Source organism: Mesoplodon bidens, assembly GCF_964165515.1.
Source record: "Mesoplodon bidens genome assembly, chromosome: 13".
Classification (NCBI taxonomy): Eukaryota; Metazoa; Chordata; class Mammalia; order Artiodactyla; family Ziphiidae; genus Mesoplodon; species Mesoplodon bidens.
Window position 1 is genome coordinate 32,513,761 of NC_138169.1, and position 23,972 is coordinate 32,537,732.

Sequence of the window (23,972 nt, forward strand, 5' to 3'; positions counted from 1 at the left end):
GTCTGCGAGGGCTGTGAGTACCTGAGAGTGTCCATTCCTGCTGTGAGCAAGCCTTCAGCACGAGCTGGGAAAGGCAAGGTTTAAATGGCTCAGACCCCACTTGCATCCCCTTGCTTTGCTTTAAGACCACATAGGAGAACGGAGAGAAACATGGTACGGGCTCTGGCTGCTCCAAATATTTCTGGGGAAGGGAAGGAGAAGGAAAGAAATCTGACTAGAAAGGATGAAAAAGAAAGGTGGCAGCTATTGTCAAATATCTGATTTCAGTTCTCCAGAAAAGTGATGGCATAGCCTTCTTATTTATGTCCATTCCGTTTCTCCTGGATTAGAACTCATCACTGTCCTGTGAAATATCCTTGAAAGAGACGACTAGTTGAAATGTGCACTGTAGGATGGAAATAGGAATTTTGGAGATCTCATGATGAAGAGTCATAATTCTTTGAATAAGTGATCATTAAAAAATATGTAGGATTTTAAGTAGAAAACAAGACAATACTGTGTCTGTTCGTGCACAAGGAACTTTTCAGCTCTAATCGTAACAGTAAATGAGGTGGTAAAATGTGAAGTTCAGAAGACATTTTTAAAGTTCAGGTTCATAGTATCAACGTAAGTGAAATAATACTTCTGGGTGTTTCCAGCCACGAATCCTGAATTAATATGTCATGCCTTTGTATTTTCAAATCTGCCTGAAGGAAAAGAGAAAAAAGCCCCTTTTTGCCCTGGTTTTTGTTTTTGTTTCAGTGGTAAGGATGCTTCTGCAGGAAATGTTGGTTTTCTCATCATCTTTTCAATGTATTTTCCTTCTTTAAGGGAAAAACTACAACATTTTCATCATTACAAATGCGATACTACGTGAGTTTGGCCAGATTAACAGCTGGACATTTTACAAGTAGACTTCAAATCCATGTTCAACTGTTGTTTATCTTGCAATTTGTCAATTTCAACTTCTCCTAGCAGGAGATCTTCTTGCTGTAAGTTGGACTGAATCAGCTTGAGGAATTCGGGGGCCTCACTTTTAGGTCTTTAAGGCATATTCAAACACAAGCATACACACAGAATTATAGGCTTCTAAGTACCTTCTAGTGTTTTTACATAAGCTTCTAAATTGAGATTATTTAAAATAACAAAATACTCAGAATTTTCTTTACCTTTTACACAACGTAAAGTTTCTACTGTGCTTTCAGTTTAAAAAAAGTGCAATATGATTATCGCTGAGCAAACCTTTCTCAGATATTTATTTATTGAGCCTTTTGATTGTGAAAATTTTTGAATATGTAGAAAACAGTATTATTGTGACACACACATACCCACCCCGGAGATTCAGGAATTTTTTAGCAGTTTGCCACATTTGTTTCATCTTGGGAACACTTCCCAAGTGAGTTGCAGTCATGGTGACATTGGACCAATACAAGATTTTTTGTATCTTCAGAAAATAGGACATTTGTTCTGAATAGGCACCAGGCCATTAGCTAACAAAACTAACAGTAATTTCCTAGTAACTATTTCTCCACCCATATCCAGTTGTCCCAATTTAGCCACCCATGTCTTTTATAGCTTTTATTTTTCTTTTTCAAACCAGGATCAGTAAGGAACACTCATTGCATTTGATGCCTGTTAGGTGCTTGTTAAATCTCTTCTAATCTGAATTGTCCTCTCTTACTTTTTTAAAAATGATATTCAGTTTTTGAATAGATGAGGCCAGTTGTCTTGTAGAATATCCCACATTCTGGATTTGTCCGGTGGTTTCACTGTGATTTTGTTAACGTGTTCCTTTATGCCCTCTATTTCTTATGAACTAAACTCAGCTCTAAAGTCTTGATTACTTTCCAGTTCAATATTTTTGGCCAGAACCCACCGTTGGCGATCCGGGCTGCTCTGTTGCATCCAGAGCTGGTTGTCCCATGAGGAGTGAGGCTATATTTGGGTCCTGCTTAGGTACTGACAGCCGGATGGCTCCCTTCCTCCTCATCTCATCCTTGTTTCCTGGGCCTCATTGACACTCAGCTCTAGACGTGGTTATACCTTCTGATGACTTTTCTGTCGTCCAAGTCTGCGTATTTCCCTGTCAGGCCAACAATTCACCAGCTGGTAGCTAATTTCTAGATTATACACCCCAGGAGGGCAGGGACCACAGCTGTCTGCTTCCTCCCTTCTTCTTCCTCTTCCCTTTTCCTTCCCTGGTAACGTTTATGGAGGCTTGACTTCACACCCAGACGTCGGCAGAGGTGAGGCAGTGAGTGTGTAATCACACTGTGAATCAGCGCTTTCTTTTCACACTCCCCTCCTTTTGTTGGTTCACAGCCTGATTAAAAGATGACCATCAACTAATAACCCATGGACTGCTTTGTTTCACTCCTATAAAAATGTACACTCTGAAGTACAGGTTTCTAAAGTAAAATTAGGCAGACCTCAGTGTTATCAGGAATCAACAATTTCATGTTGTAAATGTGTTCATATAACTTAATAAATATGTCAGCCCCTGAGGTTTTATGACCAAATCAGTCAGTTTCGTTCTGTTTTGGCAAATGCCAAAGACATTGATACCATTCTTGGTTCTCTAGTTGATGACAGCTGTAGAAATTATGGCATTTTAGCCTCTGTATATAGGGTTTGGTTACCTGAAAGATAAACTAAAGAAAAGATAAAAAGTGGTGTTATCAGAAAGTCCATAAATATTGTGTGGTTTGCAATAAGATTTAACTACGGAGTGTTTGCTTTGGTAACACAAGAGGAACGATTAGATTTATTTCTTTACTTCTTTAAAATAATGCCTGCTATTCATTTCTTGCATCGATTCACCATATTTTAGAATTCACGCTGATATCTAGCAACGTCTTACTTAAAAAGAAAACAATCTGTGGGAATTGAATGAGTGCGGTAGTTTTGTTTTAAGAAAAAGAAATGAAACGGACGAGTCACTTTAACAAATGTAAAACGAACATATACATGGGTGGTGTCCAGTCATAAACTATTGCTCACTGTCCAATGACTTAGCATGATAGCCCAGGATCTCTTGTGATAACTTAAAATTTTAAAGAAATCATTCTGAGTGAGTGAGCATACACATTTGATAGATCTTGAATTTTGTGATTGTCAGCATTCTTTTAGTTGTTAATTATATTAAACTATATATATTCTCTATTAAATATATTAAAATGTATTCCTATGGTAGGGTTTCTCAACTTAAGAACTCAAGGATTTCCAGTTTGAGATACTCTAAGTTAAGACACTGGGCAGATAAAAAGATGTTCAACGTCTTTCATCATTAGAGAAAAGAAAATCCACAATGAGATACCACTTTACACTCATTAACATGGCTATTATTAGAAAACAGAAGGGGCTCCCCTGGTGGCGCAGTGGTTGGGAGTCCACCTGCCGATGCAGGGGACACAGGTTCGTGCCCCGGTCCGGGAGGATCCCACATGCTGCGGAGTGGCTGGGCCCGTGAGCCATGGCCACTGAGCCTGCGCATCCGGAGCCTGCGCTCCGCGACGGGAGAGGCCACAACAGTGAGAGGCCCACGTACTGCAAAAAAAAAAAAAAAAAAAACAGAAAATAAAGGTTGGTGAGGGTGTGGAGAGATTGGAACCCTTGTGCATTGCTGGTTGGGAATGTAAAATGGTGCAACACTATGGAAAACAGTATGGTGGCTTCTCAAAAAGTTAAACAGAATTTCCATATGATCCAGCAGTTCCACTTCTAGCTATATCCCCAAAGGAATTGAAAGCGGGAATTCAAAACGATATTTGCACACCCATGTGTTGTAGCAGCCTATTCACAGTAGCTGAAAGGTGGAAGGAACCAAGTGTCCATCAACAGTGAATCGATAAACGAAATGTGGTCTGTACATAGAATGGATTATTTTGCCTTAAAAAGGAAGCAAATTGTGATATATGAACAACATGGATGAACCTTGAAAATGTGTTAAGTGACATGAGCCAGACACAAAAGGACCAATACTGTATGATTCCACTTACGTGCAGTCCCTAGAATAGTCATATCTATGGAGGCAGAAAGCGCCAGGTGCTGAGCAGAGGGGGATGGGGAGTGAGTGTTAATGGGTGCAGAGTTTCAGTTTGGGAAGATGATGAGGCTCTGGAAAGGGATGGTGGTGATGGTTGCACAATGATGTGAATGTACCTAATGCCACTTAGGAATTGTGCACTTAAAATGGCTGGAATGGTCATTTTAGTGTTATATGTATTTTACCACAATTAAAAAATGTTAAAATACTGTGAAATACATGCTGTTTTCTATCAGCCAGGGTCCAATCAGGAAAACAGAAACCACAGCAGTTATTTAAAGGGACGGGTCTAGTAGGAGGAACTGGTTAATCGGTGTGAGAGAACTGGGAGAGAGAGTGCCTAGCTAACTCAGAGTTAACCACTGAGGAGGAGCTAAGGGAGGCGATTGGGGTTACCCACAGCTAGAGGCTTGCAGGAGAGTACCCCGCCTCTGAGCCGGGGTGAGGAGGCTTATGTGGGGAGTTCCGGAAAGCCAAAGACTGGGGCCAACTGCTGCTGGGCGAAGGACACTGACCGGAACAGCAAGTAGACAGAGGGGAAAAACCCTCCCTCCCTCCTCCAACCTCCCTCCTCTGGCCTCCCTGCCTCAAACTAGTGCCTTCAAACCCCGAGAAGCAGAGTCCAGCAGGTGGATTTGCTGTCACTTTGCAACCGGCAGTAATACTGTTATCTCAGTAGGTGATCACTGTGCCAGGGCAGTGACACGAACACAGATGGGCAGCCTTGAAATCCTGGGTCAGAATTTTGTTAAACAGTGGTCAGCCAGATTCAGAATATGCTTTTATAAGTTTTTAGATTAACTTCGGAATGAAAATGCAAAATTCATAATCCTCATGGCGAAATCATGGACTGCCTTCTAATACGTGGACAGACTAGGTGTCCTGGGATCTCAGCTGAGAGGCTGCCGTAGGTGACACTGTGACTTTAAGGACAGTGGTGTGGGAAGTGGAAGCAGTTCTGTTTATTTCTGTCTGTATTTATTTATTTATTCCTTTTTGGTCGTGTGGCATCTTGGCGGAGATGTTTGTCAAGGGGGGTTGGGTGCTGTGCTTTCGGACAGCTGACAAAGTAAAATGCAACACTACTCTATATAAAATGGATAAGCAACAAGGACCTACTGTATAGCACAGGAAACTATATTCAATGTCTTATAATAGCTTAATGGAAAAGGATCTTAAAAAGAATATACATATGAAACTGAACCACGTTGCTCTATACCTGAAACTGATACAACATTGTAAATCAACTGTACTTCCATTAAAAAAAAAAGAATGAAGGAGGGTTCCTGGTTGAGCACCTGACAGATTCCTTATAAAAAATATGAGTTTCCTTTCCCCCGTCCCACTGGTAGTCCACAAATGACTTAGGAGTCCTAAAAATCTTCAGGTATCACATGGGAAACATTAAGCAAGATACAATGTAATTAGAGTTAGCTAATAGGGTTAGCTAAGAAGTGCAATTATGCAGATTTCCAGAAAATAAACTCATAAGTCAATAATTCTTGTTTTTTTCTTAATTAGGGAAGTAATATAGGCTCACTGTAGAAAAACTGGAAGGTACAGATAAGTGTAAAGAGACAGAAAAACCTGTCATCCCTTCACTCTGACACGACCACCAATAACATCAGTGTACATGCTTTTAGACTTTTGCATGCATGTCTATGTATTTAAATTAATAACGTAGTCATAGGGCTGCCGTTTATTCCATACTCCTGCAGGCCAGGCTTTCTGCGGAACCCTCGTTCTGGACTAGCTCATGGAACCCTCATAATCACACTATGAGTTTGGTTCTGCATTATCTCCTTTTGACAAATGGCAGAACTGAGCCTTAGTTGAAGTAATTCAAGGGTAGAACTCACCCCTGTCTGCATTCTTGGACGATATCATCCTTCCGGCTGAGGTTTGTGACAAATACGTTTGTGTCCTGATGTTTTATTTAACTTCATAGCATGATCATTTCCCAATATAACTAAAATCATTATTAATAATTTTAAAGCTGCGTTAACATCCTACTCTATGGCTTACCCGTGATTTGCGTAACAGCTCCCACGCCTGACATGTTGGTTGCTTTTCTGTTACAGGTTATAACTTGAGGTTTCAGTGAAAAAGGATTGCATGCCAGTGAAGGAGTGCAATGCATACAAATTATTTTCAAGGCTCATATGGCAAGTTTCTGTTTAGTTTTGAGTCTCCCTTTCAAAAGAAATGTTCATTGCCTGTTGTGTATAGGAATCTATACATATATTCATATATATTGTGTATATGTATAGAAATCTATATATAATATATAGAACTTAGTATAGAATTTAGTAATGTAGTATATAGAATGCAGTATATTATCTACATAGCATATAGAATCTACATATGTATATGAACACTCAACCTATATATTGTATATTCATATACTATGCATATGTGTGTCTCTATACATATATATAGGTATCTATATAGGTATAGGTTATAGACTCAACAGCATTTTTTTCTCATCCATGTCACTTCACCTCCAACAATCCTGGAGAGGAGATGGCCCCCTCTTTGCAGGTGAAGAAGTGGCAGCGCAGAGTGGTCCACTGGCTTGCCCAGTGTCACATGGCTGTATCTGCTGCAACTGGGGCTGGACACCACAACTTCTGGTTCCTTCCACACCACCCACACAGTCTCACCTCATTTGTTCCCAGTCTCCCATCATTGTTTCTCTTTCTGTTACGATTTCCTGGGGAGACTGGCAGGAGTTCTGACAATTTCCTCCTGATTTGGGAGAGTCTGGGTTCTTCCTAAACCCCTGTTTTCTTTGTCACTCAGTGGGGTCCTTTCCCCTGGGAACGGGGCAGAGTATCAACGCTTCTCTCCTGGTAAATCTGGGTGCTCTCTAACATGTGATTTTTGGCCAAGAAGCAGGAAAATGAATCAATGTTTAGTAATCTCCTTTCAAAATGTTTAAACCTGGGCAAAAATGTTCCCTGGGAGTGGTCAGATTTGTGAGTAAAAATGTGTAATGTCCCATTAGAAGACAAAGTGTGTTTCGTAAAAAAGGAAACATTTCCTATGGCATTGAAAATAAAGGCTGCTTTTTTGAAGCAGTGCTTTATACTCTGTGTAGGTTTAATTAGGAAGTAACACTTTGTTGTGGGCACATAATCACAGAAGGGCCTTTGTTTTATGCAAACCTTTAGACAAGAGCTGCTTGTTTGCTGGGTTTTATAAAACCTCATTAATCTGGACGTCTACTGTTGTTTTTTTTCCCCAAAAAATTTCTGAAAAATTGGCCAGAGCTGGATTGAGGTTTATTATTGTATTGTCTGTATGTAAAGTGTTTGCTAAGCACATTGGCACGGTAAATAAAAAAAGAACAGGCAAATTTCACATTCTTAAGGCAGAAAATCTTGAAAGACTTTTAGAACAAGAGTTGCATGTAAATTGGAGCTTCTCATTACAAATGAGTCTTGGGTTCTTGTTAAAAGAGTTCAGGCAGAAATTGATCCTGGAAACCCTGGTAGAAATGACCATGACTGTGTACTTGTATTTATTCAAAATGATTTTATTTCAATTTTATATTACTTCATACTGGGCTCAACCAATTTCAAATTTTTCTTGAATTTGTTTGGCAAAATGAATAGATTGGAAGAAATCAAGCCCTTCATTACCATTTGGAAGTAAGCCACACGAAATTCTTCTCCTTCATTTTTATCTTTTCCGTCCTATTCTCCATGAAGCTGCTTGTCTCAGAGATATGTCTGTCTTTTGTTTTCACATTTTTGTTATCTCATTTTGTTTTCTCCTACACAGCAGCTTTTCCAATTATCTACTGCTTTGTAAGAGACCACTGCCAAACTTTATGGCTTAAAGCAACATTCATCTTATATCTTTCTGGGTTTGTTTCTAGGGGTCAAGTTTTCAGGAAGGGCTTGACTGTGAGTGGTTGTATCTCAGGCTGTAGTCCTTGGGATGGAGCTTCTGGGGGAGGGGGCGCTGGGGCAGCTGAGGGCTGGCCAAGGCTCTCCCTTCATGTGGTCTCAGGGCTTGTCTGTGTGGACTCTCCTTGTGGGCTAGGGGCTTCCTCACAGCATGGCAGCCCGAAGGCAGCATTGTGAATAGGGCAGTTCAGGGCTTCAGCACAAGTGTTCCAGAGAAAGAGGCAGAAGTTGCATCCCTTTAAGACCTGGCCTCAGTGTCACACAGCATCTTCCTCTCTGCTCTTTGGACCTCCCAGTCTCTGAAGTGGGCAAAGATTCAAGTGGAGAAAACATGAGGCAACCCCAGCCTGCCACAGGAAGAGGGGTAAAGACTTTGAGATGCGTCTGAACCCCCCACTGCCTCCTCGCACTTCTGAAAAGAGGCTTCTCTCTGCTGGTCTCTCATAGCTTACCTTTTAGGGACTATACCTTTATCTTTAGGTGATGTAAAGAGCTATAGGACCAAGTGGCAATACAGATATTGTACCTTAAATTGTTCAATGTTAATGACTAGTGAGCTGAATACATGAAAATAATTGAGGCCATATATGGAGCTTCCTTTCCTGGCAATATTTATTTTTAAGCTTTATCCTTTGTCTGTCATGAACAGTGGTCTGCCAAACAGTCAAGCATAACCATTTTTCCAGTTAGCACAACTTAGTTTACCAAACCTTCCCCCTTTTTTCTTCTTCTGTTTTGAATGGCAGAGTGTTGGCCATACTGTTACAGTGTTGCTTGCTCTACAGGGCTTCTTAGATCGGCCTTGGGAGGGTTCTGGGAAATGAGTGAAGAGAGTTTTTCAGGACTCTGTCAAAATATACTTTTCATATCTCCAACTGTTTTGGCTTCAAAATAAAGCTTTTTGTATATTTATGGAAAGAAAGGGAGGTCTGTTCTGGAATTATTTCTTCCTGTTATAGTAAAGCTTAAAAAAAGATGTTTTAGTTTCTGAAAAAATTTTTCTTTGAAAAATACATTTTGGAATCCATTCTAGTGTTTGCTTTTTTTTTTTTCTGCTTTTTACTTAGCAGTGTATTCAAATTGAAACATCTAACATCTTCATCTTTAAAAAGAAAGCTGTAACAAAAAAACAAAGTAGCTCCTGAATGCCTCTGCTATACCTCAGAATAACTCATGTGCTTTTTATGTCTTCAGTGGAACTTTTCTCTATATAGAACTTCCTTTATTCTCATACAGAAGCAGAAATTTTTTAACATAAGAAAAGAATTGTTAAAAAAAAACTCCCTTGAGGGCTTCCCTGGTGGTGCAGTGGTTGAGAGTCCACCTGCCGATGCAGGGGACATGGGTTTGTGCCCCAGTCCGGGAAGATCCCACATGCTGCGGAGCGGCTGGGCCCGTGAGCCATGGCCACTGAGCCTGCGCGTCCAGAGCCTGTGCTCTGCAACGGGAGAGGCCACAACAGTGAGAGGCCCGCCTACCGCAAAAAAAAAAAAAACCCAAAAAACTCCCCTGTGATCCTAACAACCAGGAATTATCTTCTGATCCATTCCAGCATATCTGAGAGCATTGTCTATATTTAATAATTCGTAACGTCTGCTTATTGATGGCAGGGGTCTCAGGATTCCTTGATGAACAAGACAGTAGCGACATCCAGGGAAAGTATTCAACAAACCGTAGGTTCCATATAAATGCTGGTATCATCACTGTACTTAAATTGTTGCTTAAGGCTGACCGTGGTCCTCAGGGGCTTCTGGGCTAGCTGGGGAAAGAGGCAGGTAAGCCGATCACTTCTGCTGGCTGATATGGGGGTCAGGGGAGCTGAGCAGGTATGGGGCACACATAGGAAGGGCAGCTCAGAGCATCAGAGAAACGACCCGAATGTAGGACCAGGTGGAGGAAAGGTGCCTGGGAGAGAGCAGCACAGGAAAGGCCTGTTTGTGGAGCTAAAATAGTGCATCCAGTGTGATCATAACAGTTGTCTTTCATTTTTTCTTTCTATTGAGATACAATTTACATGCAGTGATATGCATGCATCTTAAGGGTATAGTTGGATGAACTTTGACAAATACAGACACACGTATAAGCCCCACCGCTATCAAGGTGCAGAGCATTTCCATCACCCAGAATGTTCCCCTGTGTCCATCCCATTCCGTTCTCCACCAGCTCCCCTCCCCGACACCCGTTGGCCAGAGGAACCACGGTTCTGAATACTTTTTCACGTAGATTGGCTTTGCCTGTTATATAATGTCATATAAATTCAATCACACAACCTGTCTTTCTTGTGTCTGGCTTCTTTCTCTTGGCATTATGTCTGCGAGATTCCCTCATTGTTGCTTTTAGTGGTTTGTTCCTTTTATTTCTGAGCAATATTTCACTCCGTGAATATACCACACTTTGTTTATCCATCCTCTTGTTAGGGTGTTTGGGTTATTATAATTTCTTCTATCAGTGCCTATTTTATTTTATTCTGTTTTATTCATCTATTTAGATATAATTGAAAATAACGTTTTAAAGGTTTGAGGTACAAAACACGTTGGTTTGATAGGTTTATATATTGCAATATGATTACTACAGCAGTGTTAGCTAACACCTTTATCACATCACATAATTATCATTTCTTTTTCTGCATTGAAAACAATTCCAACTCTGACGTTTATAATCCAGTATATCCAGTACGATATATAATCCAGTATATAACTATAATCACAAAATTGTGCATTAGATCTCCAGACCTTTTTAGTCTACTAGTTGCTACGGTTTTGTCTATTGTAAATAAAGCTGCAGTGAACATTCTATAAAAGTCTTTCTGGACATACGTTTTTATTTCTCAAGGAGTGAAATTGCTTGGCCAATGGATGTGTGCACATTTAACTTTGTAAGACATTGACACACCAGCCTAGAAAGTGACTTCAGTAGAAAACCCTTCTGTCCAGTTTCTAGTTGTTTATTGCCAGAGGGCCAGGCAGTACCAATTTCTTCTTCATGGCTGGTATCTGAATTTATGTAACAATTTTTTTTTTTTTTTTTTTTTTTTTTTTTGCGGTACCTGGGCCTCTCACTGTTGTGGCCTCTCCCGTTGCGGAGCACAGGCTCCAGACGCACAGGCTTCAGACGCGCAGGCTCAGCGGCCATGGCTCACAGGCCCAGCCGCTCCGCGGCATGTGGGATCTTCCCGGACCGGGGCACGGACCCGTGTCCCCTGCATCGGCAGGCAGACTCTCAACCACTGCGCCACCAGGGAAGCCCCCTGTTTGTGTTTTTATTAACATTTCGTGGTGTTTCTAACAAGATGTTCTCAACTATTTATATTCACTAATTTGACACCATTTCACAGAGACACTTCTTAGGTATTATAAACAATCAATGGCAGAAGATCCACATATAGTCCATATTACTGCCCTCAAAGAAATTATTTATTGTGGGAGACAAGAAAAACGTCTGTGCAATATTAACAAAAGAAATAAATTCATATAAAAACATAAGAGGTGTTAAAGGCAAATGATTTGCCCAAGGTTAAAGCTGGTTAGAACAAAAGCTAGAATTATAACCATGGTCTAAGAAAAAAAAATCCTCAAAATAATGTAACTGAGTTTTTGTTATGCCACATCAGGTTGCCTACTGAAGCTTATGGTCTTTCAGACCAGCTTTAACATTCCAAATCAGTCAACAGCTACAGTGGAAACAGAATTGGATGGGGAATCAGGAGATCAGAGTTCTACTTTTGGCTTTGTCTCTTATAGTAAGCTTTTACTCAGGGGTTGCTGCTTTCTCCCATTCTAGTCAGGGATTCTCCATTCTTTATATCTAGCCTCTTACTGGGTCTTGTTAATTGTTTGAATATTAGTTGCATTCATTTCTTAAATATATTCGTAGCCGTCACTCTAGTAAAAGACTTTATTACCTCACATCCGCTACCTCATCTTCCCCAACTTTAGGCCATTCCTCACATTAGTGCCACAAGAACCGTCTTTCATTTTTCTGCTGAAATATTTTCACCAGATCCTGTTGAATACCTGATAAAGTTCAGCCTTCCATATACTGGCCCCAGCTTTGTCTCTTCAGACTCACTACTCAACCATCTGACAATGCCACTGAAAATCAGACATTCCACAAGAATGATTTTAAGGTTTTTCTATGGTGAAGGTACAAACTGGTAATAAACTATGTTTACATTTTTTTCCAGACTAAAGCAATTTCTGTAATACTACATTTTACAAAACGAGTCAGCTGAGTTTTGTTTCAGCTCTTGAATAAGTAAAGTTGTTTCCTAAGGAGAAGAAATCTTTTGTCCCCTCAGAGGAAATTACATTCAATTTCTTAACCTCCAAAACAACGTCAGTCTTGTCACCTGTGCATTGGATAGCCAAAGCATGAAGATTTTAATTTAGCAGCATAGATACTCCAGACTTGAACGGACCATTGTCCAGCTCCTGTGAGAAACTTGACTAATAAATATTTGAGGAAATTACTCAAGAGTACGTACATGTTATCCATACATTTCTCAAGTACTTGAGATTGTCTTTTATTAAGGTTAATCACTAAAAAAGATGTTTACCAAGGTTTCATTAATTAACCCCCTAAAGATGTTTTCCATTTTATTGTTAAAACCCTTGGTATTAGCAAGGGTCAGCACAAAAAAAGGCCCAATGGTGAGAATTTCTACAAATTCTGTAAAGCTTACTGAATTCGCTTATGATGTTGCTAAGTGGTGCTTATATTAAGGAAACATGCAATAAATTCACTCATTCAACAACAACGAAAAAAAAAAACCAAAAAAAAAACCCCCAAAGAGCTTAAACATTTTTGAAATGTAATTTTTATTGTTTTATTTTTTTTCAAAAATATTGCTCAATTTATATACTCACTAACAGTGAATGAAAGAGTGTGTCTCACAACCTCTCAGCAGCATGGACACTAAAAGGTTCTTTCTTACTTTGTTCTCTGTTCATTGAATAGCAGGGAATTTATTTATTCATCCATTCACTCATTCATTCATTCAGATATAGCATATATTCATTTATTTACATTTTGTCACTGTATTGAACATATATTTGGGAGCACTGGGCTGAGTTCAGATGCTTAGACAATATTTGTTTGGTCTTGTTTGTCACCTTCACGTTTAAATTATGCCATGATTATTAATCTCTGATGAGGCAAATACTTTGTCAAATGGTGGTGACAGTTTTAGGTATTTGAAAATCAGTGTAAGAGGCAGGACAGAAGTTTCAAGTCATAACAAATGAGAAAAAAATTGAATGAACTGTAAATATCCTCCTCTTGAGAGGTGCCAGTTGTCAGCAGAATAACTATGGCACTTAGGGGAAGTGATTACAAATCTGACAGTGATACCTTACATCTGTATTGTGCATTTTATAAATTGTTTTTCTATTTGTTATTTCACACTTACAATGTGAGAAATCGGAATAACATGTAGATCCATATTCACAGTATTCGTTGTGAATAATGCAGTGGGGTGTAGAGAACACAGCTGGATTTATCATTTTAAGCCTGAATCATGGGAAACATTAGATTTCCTTCTGTAATTCTCTGGATTGTAAGAAATTTAAGATCTGTTAATCACCAATCACTACCTTTTTGGGAGGAGGGTGGGGAGTAATTCTGGAAGTCTGACTCTGCAAGCATTGGCCTTGGTGAGGTGATGAGGCTGCCAAAGTAGTGACAAAGGTGGAAACTCTTTAGGGACTGGGCCTGCTTGTGCCAGTGCATTCAGATCTGTGCTCCTTTGAAATTTCTGCACAGATACTTGGAGAGCACTGGCTCGCCCTGGCTTGGTGGCCTCCATGCCCCATAAGGTCCGGAAATGAAGGCTGGGAAAATTGTGAGATCAATTTAAAACCTGCAGATAATTAGCTGGGATGCCACAGCTGTCTAAGCCCACATACCTGAGAAGTTTGGTGAAGCCTGAAAACCACTTATTAGCTTCTGTGCAGCCAACTGGAGGGGTTTAAGCTTTCTTAGAGTAACTGATAACTATTGTAACATGTATAAATAGTTCTGTTCCTTTGTTTTGTGTGTCTTTTTAAATTAATAGACTTTATTTTATAGCGACGTTTTAGATTTACAGAAAATTGAGTTTCCATATACCCCCCTCTGTAATAGTTTTTTTAATCAAATTTGAGTTATTCTTAATCATCTTTCTAAAAGTAAAATCATAAAGTGACCTATCTAGTGTTGTTTTAATAGTGTCCAATACCTTTTCCCTGCTAATTAGGTGACCGTGAGAATTGTCCATCTTATAATTTAAAGTTTTGTTTTCTCTGTTTTATGGCATACAATCAGAAGATATTTATCTTTGTTCTTCAGGTGCTAGAAGCACAAGAAAGCCCATGAAATAACTGTTTCTTAGGCCTCCATTGAGATGCTCACCATCTAGGATCATTTACAACGCCGTACCAGACTCCAGGGCCAGGCCAGGAATAGGGCTGCCCAGAGGTCAGCCGGGCACTTAGTCAACGTCATCAGGAGGAGAGGCCGCCCTCTGAGCTGAGGGTCTCCAGTCACGTCACTCGGGGTCTCCTTTCACTCTCAAACCCTAACCGTTTGGGCTCCAGTTTTGTATTTTGTGACGTGTCATCAGGCCTCACTAGAGCTTAGCAAGAAACTGACAGAAATAGGGTCATGGGAAAGACAGGGTTTCACGCACCCCCTCTGAGCTGCTAGGTTGCCCTCCAGATGGCTCGGTTGGCTTCTCCAGGGTTGGTCCCTCGTCATGTTCAATTTAGAAATCTCCATCTTCCACAAAAAGTTGAATCTTTGTATCATTCACTTTTCTCTCCTTATTTTCACATCTTTTTTTTTCTTGTGGTAAAATATACATAACCTTTACCATTTAAACCATTTCTAGGTGTACAAGTCACTGGCACTAAGTGCATTTACATTGTTGTGCAGTCATCGCCACCATCCCTCTCTAGAACTTCCTCATCATCTCGTACTGAAACTCTGTCCCCATTAAACAGTAACTCCCCATCCCCCCTCCCCTCCCCAGCCCCAGTTTTCTGCAATTCTCATTTGGGTCTCGATGAATTCGACTATTCTAGGTAACTCATGTAAGTGGAATCATGCAGTATTTGTCCTTTTGTGTCTGGCTTACTTCATTTAGCATAATGTCCTCCAGCTTTATCTATGTTGTAGCAGGTATCAAACTTTCATACCTGAATAATATTCCCTTGTATCCCAGAGTTTGTTTAGCCATTTATCCGTGGTAGACATCTGGTTTGTTTCCATCTTTTGGCTACTGTGAATAATGCTTCAATAGACATTGTTGTCCAGATATCTGTTGTTGAGTCCCTGCTTTCAGTTCTTGTAGGTATATACCCAGAGTGGAACTGCTGGATCACATGGTAATTCTAAGTTTCTTGAGGAACCGCCATCTTGTTTTCCATGCAGCTGCGCCACTTAGCTTCCCACAGCACTTTTTTAAATAAACCTTCCTGTATAAGACCTTTGTTTAGATATCCCTTTTTAAAAAAAGCTTTAAATGTGATGATGTGTCAGCTTGATGCCTGACGAATGATAGATGCTCAGTGAAGTTAGAGGTACCTAAAGAAAGATGAGAATCTTCAAATAGCATGTAGACCAAGGTTCCATGTACTGAGTGAAATGCAAAAACAAATAATGCTTTCTAATCTCTCTAGGGCTAAAACTATAAGCGATTCAGCTAGATTTAGTGAAAGAAACACGTAATTATTGTGTCTAGAGGCTGTAAATGTATAACTCACAGGTTAATGTTTAATGGAGTTAGTCAAGTGCAGATTTGCACAGCTTTTCTAGACGGTGTCGCCAGTTGGACATGTGAGGCTTAATGATGAGGGACCCCTTTTACTTTCTGAGGTGCAATTGAACTGTTTTCTCACGATGAGGGATGAAAAGAGGGCTGTCAGGTGGTATGCTGCTAACCATTGCTGGACCTACTGGGCACCATAGGTCAACGTGAGGACCAAGAGAGGAAGTGAAAAGAAGCTTTCAAATGTTTTCAGCCAGACATTCTCGGGGACTGAGGGGAGAAGGGCAAAGTGTGGGCTTTGGGGCCACGCTGGGGAGACCTGTCCCATCGTCCTGAGGTGGAGAGGGGGCCTGGCCAAAGCCGGAAAGCCCTGCTGGGCCTCCGTGCTTTCTTTCTCACTCACACTGGACCTTTTGGCAAACTCTTTAAGACCCACTGGCTTTTTTCTCTACTTTAGCCTTGGTCTTCACTGTGTCAACACCACCAGCTCTCACGATTTCCCGGCACCAGCATCCAGTTCCGGCATCCAATCTTTTCATCCCTGGTGACCTGGTACCTCCCTGGTTTAGGGTCTTCGAATGGTCTAGAAGTTTTTAACGTTTCACAAAGAGCCCTGCCCTGTCCAGTCCCCTCCCGTCTCAACACTCAAGCCAACCGGGCCTCCTGCCATGTCCCACACTCCATGCTCTGGCCCCGCAGGGTCCCACTCCCCGTCCCTCTGACCTCCCTCTCTTGTTCTTTTTTCTTTCTTTTTTTTAAAAAAATATTTATTTATTTATTTTTGGCTGCATTGGGTCTTCGTTGCTGCTTGCGGTCTTCCTCTAGTTGCAGGGAGTGGGGCTACTCTTCGTTGTGGTATGCAGGCCTCTCATTGTGGTGGCTTCTTTTGTTGCGGAGCATGGGCTCTAGTTGCGTGGGCTCTAGTAGTTGTGGCCCACGGGCTTAGTTGCTCCGCAGCATGTGGGATCTTCCCGGACCAGGGATCGAACCCGTGTCCCCTGCATTGGCAGGTGGATTCTTAACCACTGCGCCACCAGGGAAGCCCGGACCTCCCTCTCCTTACCTAGACATCTCCTACTCAGTCTCCCCCACTTTCCAGACAAGCCTTCCCTGACCACCCCTTCTCCAGACTAGGCTGGCCCCCGCCAGACACCCTGGCCGCTTTCCGTCCTTCTCCCGGGGGACTTGGCCCACCTCTGTCTTCCCATCGGGGCATCCAGGCCACCCTGACCATGTCCCCCACTTCACCGCTGTCTTTGTGGCACCTGCCACGGTCCTGTTCCAAAGCAGATGCTCAATCAGTGTTCACTGAATGAGTCTCCAGTGAAAAGGTGTTAGGGGCGTCCTTGGTCCCAGTGTCCTGTGTCCTGGTTGGGGCAGGAAGGCGAGCTTCTCTGACAGTAACATCTCTGCCGCCTGCCCTCCCCCAGGAGAGGGGCAGTCATTTTTCTAACTGGGAGTCAAGCTGACCGCATCACTCCGGGGCTCCATCTGTCTCTCTTCCAGGCAGGCTGTTCTCAGGAGGCCCAGGTCCCTGACCCATAGGACAAGGCCACCGAGCGTGTGTCCACTCAGCCTGTGCCACCAGAGGCAGAGTGTCAGGCTGACCTCTGCAGCCACCGTCGAGGCCGCCACCTCCAGCTTTGCTTTCTCATGGAACGTTGCTGACTTCCTTTCATCTCCACGATGGACTCCCGAGCCTCCTTCCGCATTCGGGAGGGGAAGGAAGGAATGGTACTTACTGCCCCCTCTGTTCCAGTGTGAACAAACTGCACTGCCTTTGGGGGAAAAGCCCAACCAACGTACTTTCAAAGGCTGAGATGTTCCTGGGTGAAAACCGATGGCTCCGGCTGACCTGTGGTCAGGAGTCGGGGGATGGGAAAGCCACTCTGCATTTCCCAGGTCCTAGAATGGCCCGTAACTGCATTTCGCAGCGGGTTTATCTCATTCTTGGGGCTCGGCTGTCACCCGGCACCTACAGGTGGGGGAAAGCAGTGAAGATCCCCACAAAGGACATTTGGTGACCCGCCTGGCTGGGCTTTTGAAGTCATTCCAACTCACCTCCCACAAAACCTAGCAAAATCTTCCCAGAACCCTTGGTGGAATTGAACTTTGGGAGCAATTCTACAGGGAGATCCATGGAGACTAGGGACGGAAACCAGCCTCTTACTTTCCAGTTTTGATTCTTTATGTAGCGCAACACGTATCCTTTGAGATAATCCCCCTAGTCATCCTGAGACGGAACCAGTGGCTCATGGACCATGGGACAGCTTATCGTGGGCTCTTTTTGAAATAACTTTTCTAGTTGATGAGAAACAGAACTCCTTCTGAAGGGGTTTTAAATACCCCTTTCCCACCTTCAGGTAACTGGTCCTGGTTCCCCTTCACTTCTGTGATGGGCACCTCTCTCTGCCTTTCCTTCCTTGTTCATCAGCTTTCTCACCCTGGCTTTTCCTCAGGGTCCACTTGAAGAATCTGAGCTTGCTTCCAAAGGGAGCCTTCCTTGATTTCCTGAGACACGAAGCTTAAGAATTTTAAGGAAAAAAACCTACTTGATCTAAATTTGCCATTACAAGTAGCCAGTCCCTCCTGCCCTCAGTAAAAGGAAAAAGCAAGAAGAAAAGTAAGGGGGGGAAAGAGACTGGATTCTAACGTGTTTATCCCACACTTCTATTGACAGCAGCAAACTTAAAGAGAAACAAACCTATTTTATCCCACCCTTCTCTTCTCATTCGTGAAGCTATTTCCTTTTGTCTGTTAATGTTGTATACTGGTCCTAAACCGAGGCAATAATAGTAAAACAGCCACTAACACCGAATAGAAATGACATTTCAAGATCATTGCCCGTAAGAGATTTACCTAAAATGTGTATCCCACGGATCCTACGTGCCAAGTAAACGTCCAAGCCCCAAACTTCTCTTGTTCTACTGAGTGTTTCTTGCTACTTCACATGATTATCAATTGATTAGTTAGTTCAGTGATGCATACTCTGTAAAACCAGAAGGGAGCCATAGCTGCATTAGTAATTAGACTTCTAGTAAATAGTTATTTCTTTATTCTTGAGTAATAAACATTAGCTCAAATGATCATTTTGAATCTTATTGTCTAATAATGTCCTAAGAAATAATGCTGACAAAGCACAGATTCACCACTTTTATAGGGATAATTGAGCAATATTACTTACCAAATAGACTGAACTCTTTTTTAAAAGTTTAATTTGACTGTTAAAACTAAATCTCTTTTGCCTGTGAAAAGGTCATTCCCATCGGGTAAGAGAAAACAATTCTGCATTCACTGTTCCGTTATGGCCTTGGAGGCAGGTAAGTGCTTGTGTGGAGAATTTCCAGCCAGGGGTCCCGTGTGGTATCTGGGCCCCTGCAGCTTATGCAGCTGAGCTTTCTGTGGAGAAGAAACACTTTGCTTCCCTGAGCACATCTGAAGCTGGCCCCTGATATTGGAGAATTACACTCTGTGTATTTTTCTTATCTCTGTGCCTGAGGGGGTTTTAATATATTTAAGGTTGAGGCCCACATGAAAATTCCTGTCTGGATTCCTGTGTAGAAAGCGGTGTTTGGTGTATGTGTGCTTTATTTATGTGGCACTGTTTATGTGCATTCCAGTGATCATTAACAAAGGCCCCTTGGTAGAAAACCCTGATGAAAGTGGATTTGAAAGTGGCTGTATCAGCTGCAGGTTTGGCAAGACCTCAGTGACTCTGAATTTAGTGAAAGCCCTGCATCATCACTTTGTGTTCAGCCAACCTTATATGGAGAGAAAAGGCACTTTAGTCAACCATGCTAAAAAGCAGCAACAGAAATATCACGGATTTCATTTGGGCAAAGGTTTAAAATTCTATATATTAACAGAGAATTCCTTACTTTTTCTTTAGGGGGTGTTAAGACTGGTTTGTCAACACACACTTGGTGAATTAGACTAGCTTGTGTTCATTTGCTTAGGGCCGCCGTAGCACATACCGAAACCTGGGGGCTTAAACAACAGAAATTTATTAGCAAACAGTTCTGGAAGCTGGAAGTCCAAGAGCAAGGTGTTGGCAGGGTTGATTCCTTCTGAGACCTTGCCCGTTGGCTTGCAGATGGCCATTTTCTCACTGTATCCTCACAGGGTTGCCCCTACGTCTGGGTCCTAATCTTCTCTTCTTAAAAGGACACCAGTCAGGTGAGATAAGGCCTCACCCATTTGACCTCATTTGACCTTGATTCTCTCTTTAAAGACCCTCTCTCCAGATACAGTCACATTCTGAGGCACTAAGGGTTAGGACTTCAGCCTGTGAACTTTGGGGAGACATAAGTCAGCCAATAACGTGACTTAAGTGAAAACAAATTGCTTTTAGATATTTCATAGCTTCCCCTTCCTCTTTTGCAGATTTATATTTCATAGTCCCTTTCTTGGCTTGTTTTCTGGTCTCCAATTTGGGGACCTAGAGAAGTAGTGAGAGACTGTGAGAACAATGCCCAGCTTCATAGCTGAAGGCCTTGATCCTTGGAGGGATGGTCCTAAAGTTTTCCCATTATGGTGGTTCTTCCACTGGGTTACGTTTTGTTACATGTGACTAAGCTGTCCGTCTAAAAGCTGACAAGGGCTTGATGAAAGTACAAGAACATGGTATTGAAATAATTGCTACTGGTTGAGGTCAGTGGTTTGGAAAACCAGATTGGTACCCACCAGCTGCTCAGCTGGGAGTTTCATTCTTTTTCCTTGCAATCTGTAGAAGTGTGGTTTACATATTAGTACATGTGAGATCCTGGGAAGATGTAACCTTTCTGTGCCTCGGTTTCCTCATCTGTAAAGTAGGGGAAGTAACAGTACATATTTCATAAGAAGAATGTAGTTGGAAGGGTCTGAAGACTAGTAATTCTAATAAAGGACTTAGCATTGTCCTTGGCCACAGCAAGCGCTACGTAGCATTAGTTTTTGTTCCTTGCACACTCTCCATCCCCTCCCTCCCCACACATCCTGGGCCGTCACAACAGAAACTGCAGAGTTAACAGAAACAATTGCCACGGTGCCTGTTTAGACATGAACCCAGCGCCCAAGTGAATGTAGGAGTCTTTTTTCTGGGGTTACAAAAATAAAATTCAGTGACCTTAGTGTGTGTGGACATTTGGGGGGTGTATAGTGGATGCTAAGGACTCTGGAGTGAGAACCCTGGTTTCTCATTGGGACCTGCAACTCTCAGTAGTTTGTCTTTTAACCTCTCTAAGCATCAGTTTCCAAATATGTAAAATGGGAACCACAATGACTTGAAACTCATAGGGTTGTTTGGAGTTAAATGGGATGATATACATGAAGTTCTTAGCACACAGGAGGTAAACCTGTTGGTTCTTTCCATTTTCAAATGTGAAACTGGAAAACAAGGTAAATGCAGTCACTCCGTTTGTAAATGACCTTGATTTCCATCCCTCTCAAATGGGCGGCCTGATCATGCCATCTCACTTGGCACCTGCAATTTGTGAAGTCTATTTTAACATATTCCACAGTGGTCCTCATGCTGATAGACTTCTCCTTTTATGGTGAAAATAGTTGCAAGGCAATTGGACAGTGATGAGTAAAGAAGAGGGTGTCCTCCCTCCAATTAGCTTGGGCATCAGTATGAAAACCAAATGGAAAGCTACTTAGGCCGGATTCCATCATGGTGTTCTGGCAGTGCTGGAACTTTGCAAAGGTGAAACTAACCTCCCCCAAGCTGCATTAAAAAAAAAACCCTGATGTTCTTCAGGACTAGTTCTAGAGGAGACAGTAAGATTAATTGCCAGGTATTTCTGAGAAGTGTTTGGTTTTCCAGTAATATTAAAAAATAGTAGGGACTTCCCTGGTGGCGCAGTGGTTGAGAGTCCGCCTGCCAATGCAGGGGACATGGGTTCGTGCCCCGGTCTGGGAAGATCCCACATGCCGCGGAGCGGCTGGGCCCGTGAGCCATGGCCGCTGAGCCGGCGCGTCCGGAGCCTGTGCTCCGCAACGGGAGAGGCCACAACAGTGAGAGACCCGCGTACCACACACACACACACACACACACACACACAAAGTAGACTTTAAAAACATAAATTATGGAATATATGAATTACAAAATCGGGGAAAAGTTTTTTTTTTTTTTTTTTTTTAAATAAACTCTCAGGGGCTTCCCTGGTGGCGCAGTGGTTGAGAGTCCGCCTGCAGATACAGGGGACACGGGTTCGTGCCCTGGTCCGGGAGGATCCCACATGCCGCGGAGCGGCTAGGCCCGTGAGCCATGGCCGCTGAGCCTGTGCGTCCGGAGCCTGCGCTCCGCAAGGGGAGGGGCCACAACAGTGAGAGGCCCGCATAACGCAAAAAAAATAAATAAACTCCCAGTAAGAAAAAAATGTAATTATGTTCATAGGAGAATGTTCTGGAGATGTTTATGCTAGGACAAAATGGCCTTTGCATAATTTTAATTTTTAAAAAAGTGGTTTAAGGGCTTCCCTGGTGGCGCAGTGGTTGAGAGTCCGCCTGCCGATGCAGGGGACACGGGTTCGTGCCCCGGTCTGGGAAGATCCCACATGCCGCAGAGCGGCTAGGCCCGTGAGCCATGGCTGCTGAGCCTGCGCGTCCGGAGCCTGTGCTCTGCAAGGGGAGAGGCCACAACAGTGAGAGGCCCGCCTACCGCAAAAAAAAAAAAAAAAAAAAAGTGGTTTAAATCGATGAAGATGGTTTTAGATTTTTAAACATTGGACATTCAGCTCCAGATATAAGCTTTCATAACAGATACACAGTTCCTGATTTTCCTGATTACTGAAATCTGAGAACATTATTTTGCTTTTAATGTGCTTTAGAAACAGTGATTGTGTTCTAGAGGAAAATTGCACATGAACATGGGTACTCAACATTTCACACTTACATCATTTATAGACTAAATTTTATTGGGAGACATTTCTTGTAGGTGAACAGAGTTATTATAATGAGATAAAACCGTCCTTTGCAGGGAATAATTCAGTAGATAAATGTGAAATATTGTGGCTTCAGCTGGGTTAATTTAAAGGGGCTCTTGTGTTGCTAGAATTGGTGAGGGCTAAGATGGGGAGAAGCTTAAAACCAAAAATAAAAAAACAACAAACCTAGAGGCAATATAGTTGGAATCATCCTGTATATAGCCTTTTCAGATTGGCTTCTTTCACTTAGCAATATGCATTTAAGTTTACTCTATGTCTTCTTGTGGATTAAGAGTTCATTTTTTAAATCACTGAATAATATTCTGTTGTATGGATGTGTCACACTTCCTTTATCCATTCACCTATGGAAGTTTTCAACTCCTTTGGGTAAATACCAAGGAGTATGATTGCTGGATTGTATGGTAAGACTGTGTTTAATTTTTTAAGAGATCACCAAACTGTCTTCCCAAGTGGCTGTACCATTTTGCATTCCCACCAGCAACAAATGAGAGTTCCTGTTGCTCCATATCTTCACCAACATCTGGTGTTGTCAGTGTTCTGGATTTTAACCATCGTGATAAGTGTGTAATGGACTGACTTTTTTTCTTATATTCAGACGTGTTATCTCCAAATCACTATATGAGAAATACATTTAACACGACTACTAATGAAATATAATACAACTATTATCATTCAGAATCCTGATGGAGAAAGACATTGGAAACAAGAAAAGAAGCACTTATGTCAATATTAACACTGTTAATAACAACAATAATAATACAAATTTATTTGTATTTTTTGAGTTTATTTTGAAGACAAATGCCACCAGGAAAACATTTACAAGGTACATTTCTGATGAACACTTATGAGCAGTTAGCCTCAAGAGCAGTGAGAGACACTGGCCATCATCGGGTGGCAATGCCCTCAAGAGGCACTTTGGTTTTTGAGCACTTGTTACTGATTTTCGATTGACACTTTTGAATGTCTTTGTTCCAGGTCTTTCAAGTCGCTTATGTCATCATCAAAGCTGCTAATGCCCCTCGGCCTGGAAACTGGATTTTGGAGCACTCTCTGGATGGCATGGAGTTCAGCCCCTGGCAGTACTATGCAGTTAGTGACACGGAATGTTTGACTCATTACAATATCACTCCAAGACGGGGGCCGCCCACTTACAGGGCAGATGACGAAGTGATCTGCACCTCCTATTACTCCAGGCTGGTGCCGCTTGAGCACGGAGAGGTATGGCGCCCCCTGCCGGCCAGGAGGTCTGTTTTTTTTCATCAGTGTCTCCTCCAGTGACAACCTAGCCATCACAGAGCCAACAGCAAACACTCAAAATAGAGCTCTCCTGGTACAGATCACAGAGATCTTTAACTATCTAGCTG

General features: G+C 42.1%; 1 protein-coding gene across 1 annotated transcript in view; it reads left to right on the forward strand.

Annotated features, from left to right (window-relative positions):
- Positions 1-23,972, forward strand: part of LAMA1 (laminin subunit alpha 1) — a gene marked incomplete at its 5' end in the record, with an annotated part of 155,412 nt that overhangs the window by 32,896 nt on the left and 98,544 nt on the right. The window contains one exon of the mRNA XM_081253245.1: positions 23,584-23,826. Within this exon, the coding sequence (XP_081109371.1) occupies positions 23,584-23,826 (243 nt within the window). The remainder of the gene's footprint in view (positions 1-23,583; positions 23,827-23,972) is intronic.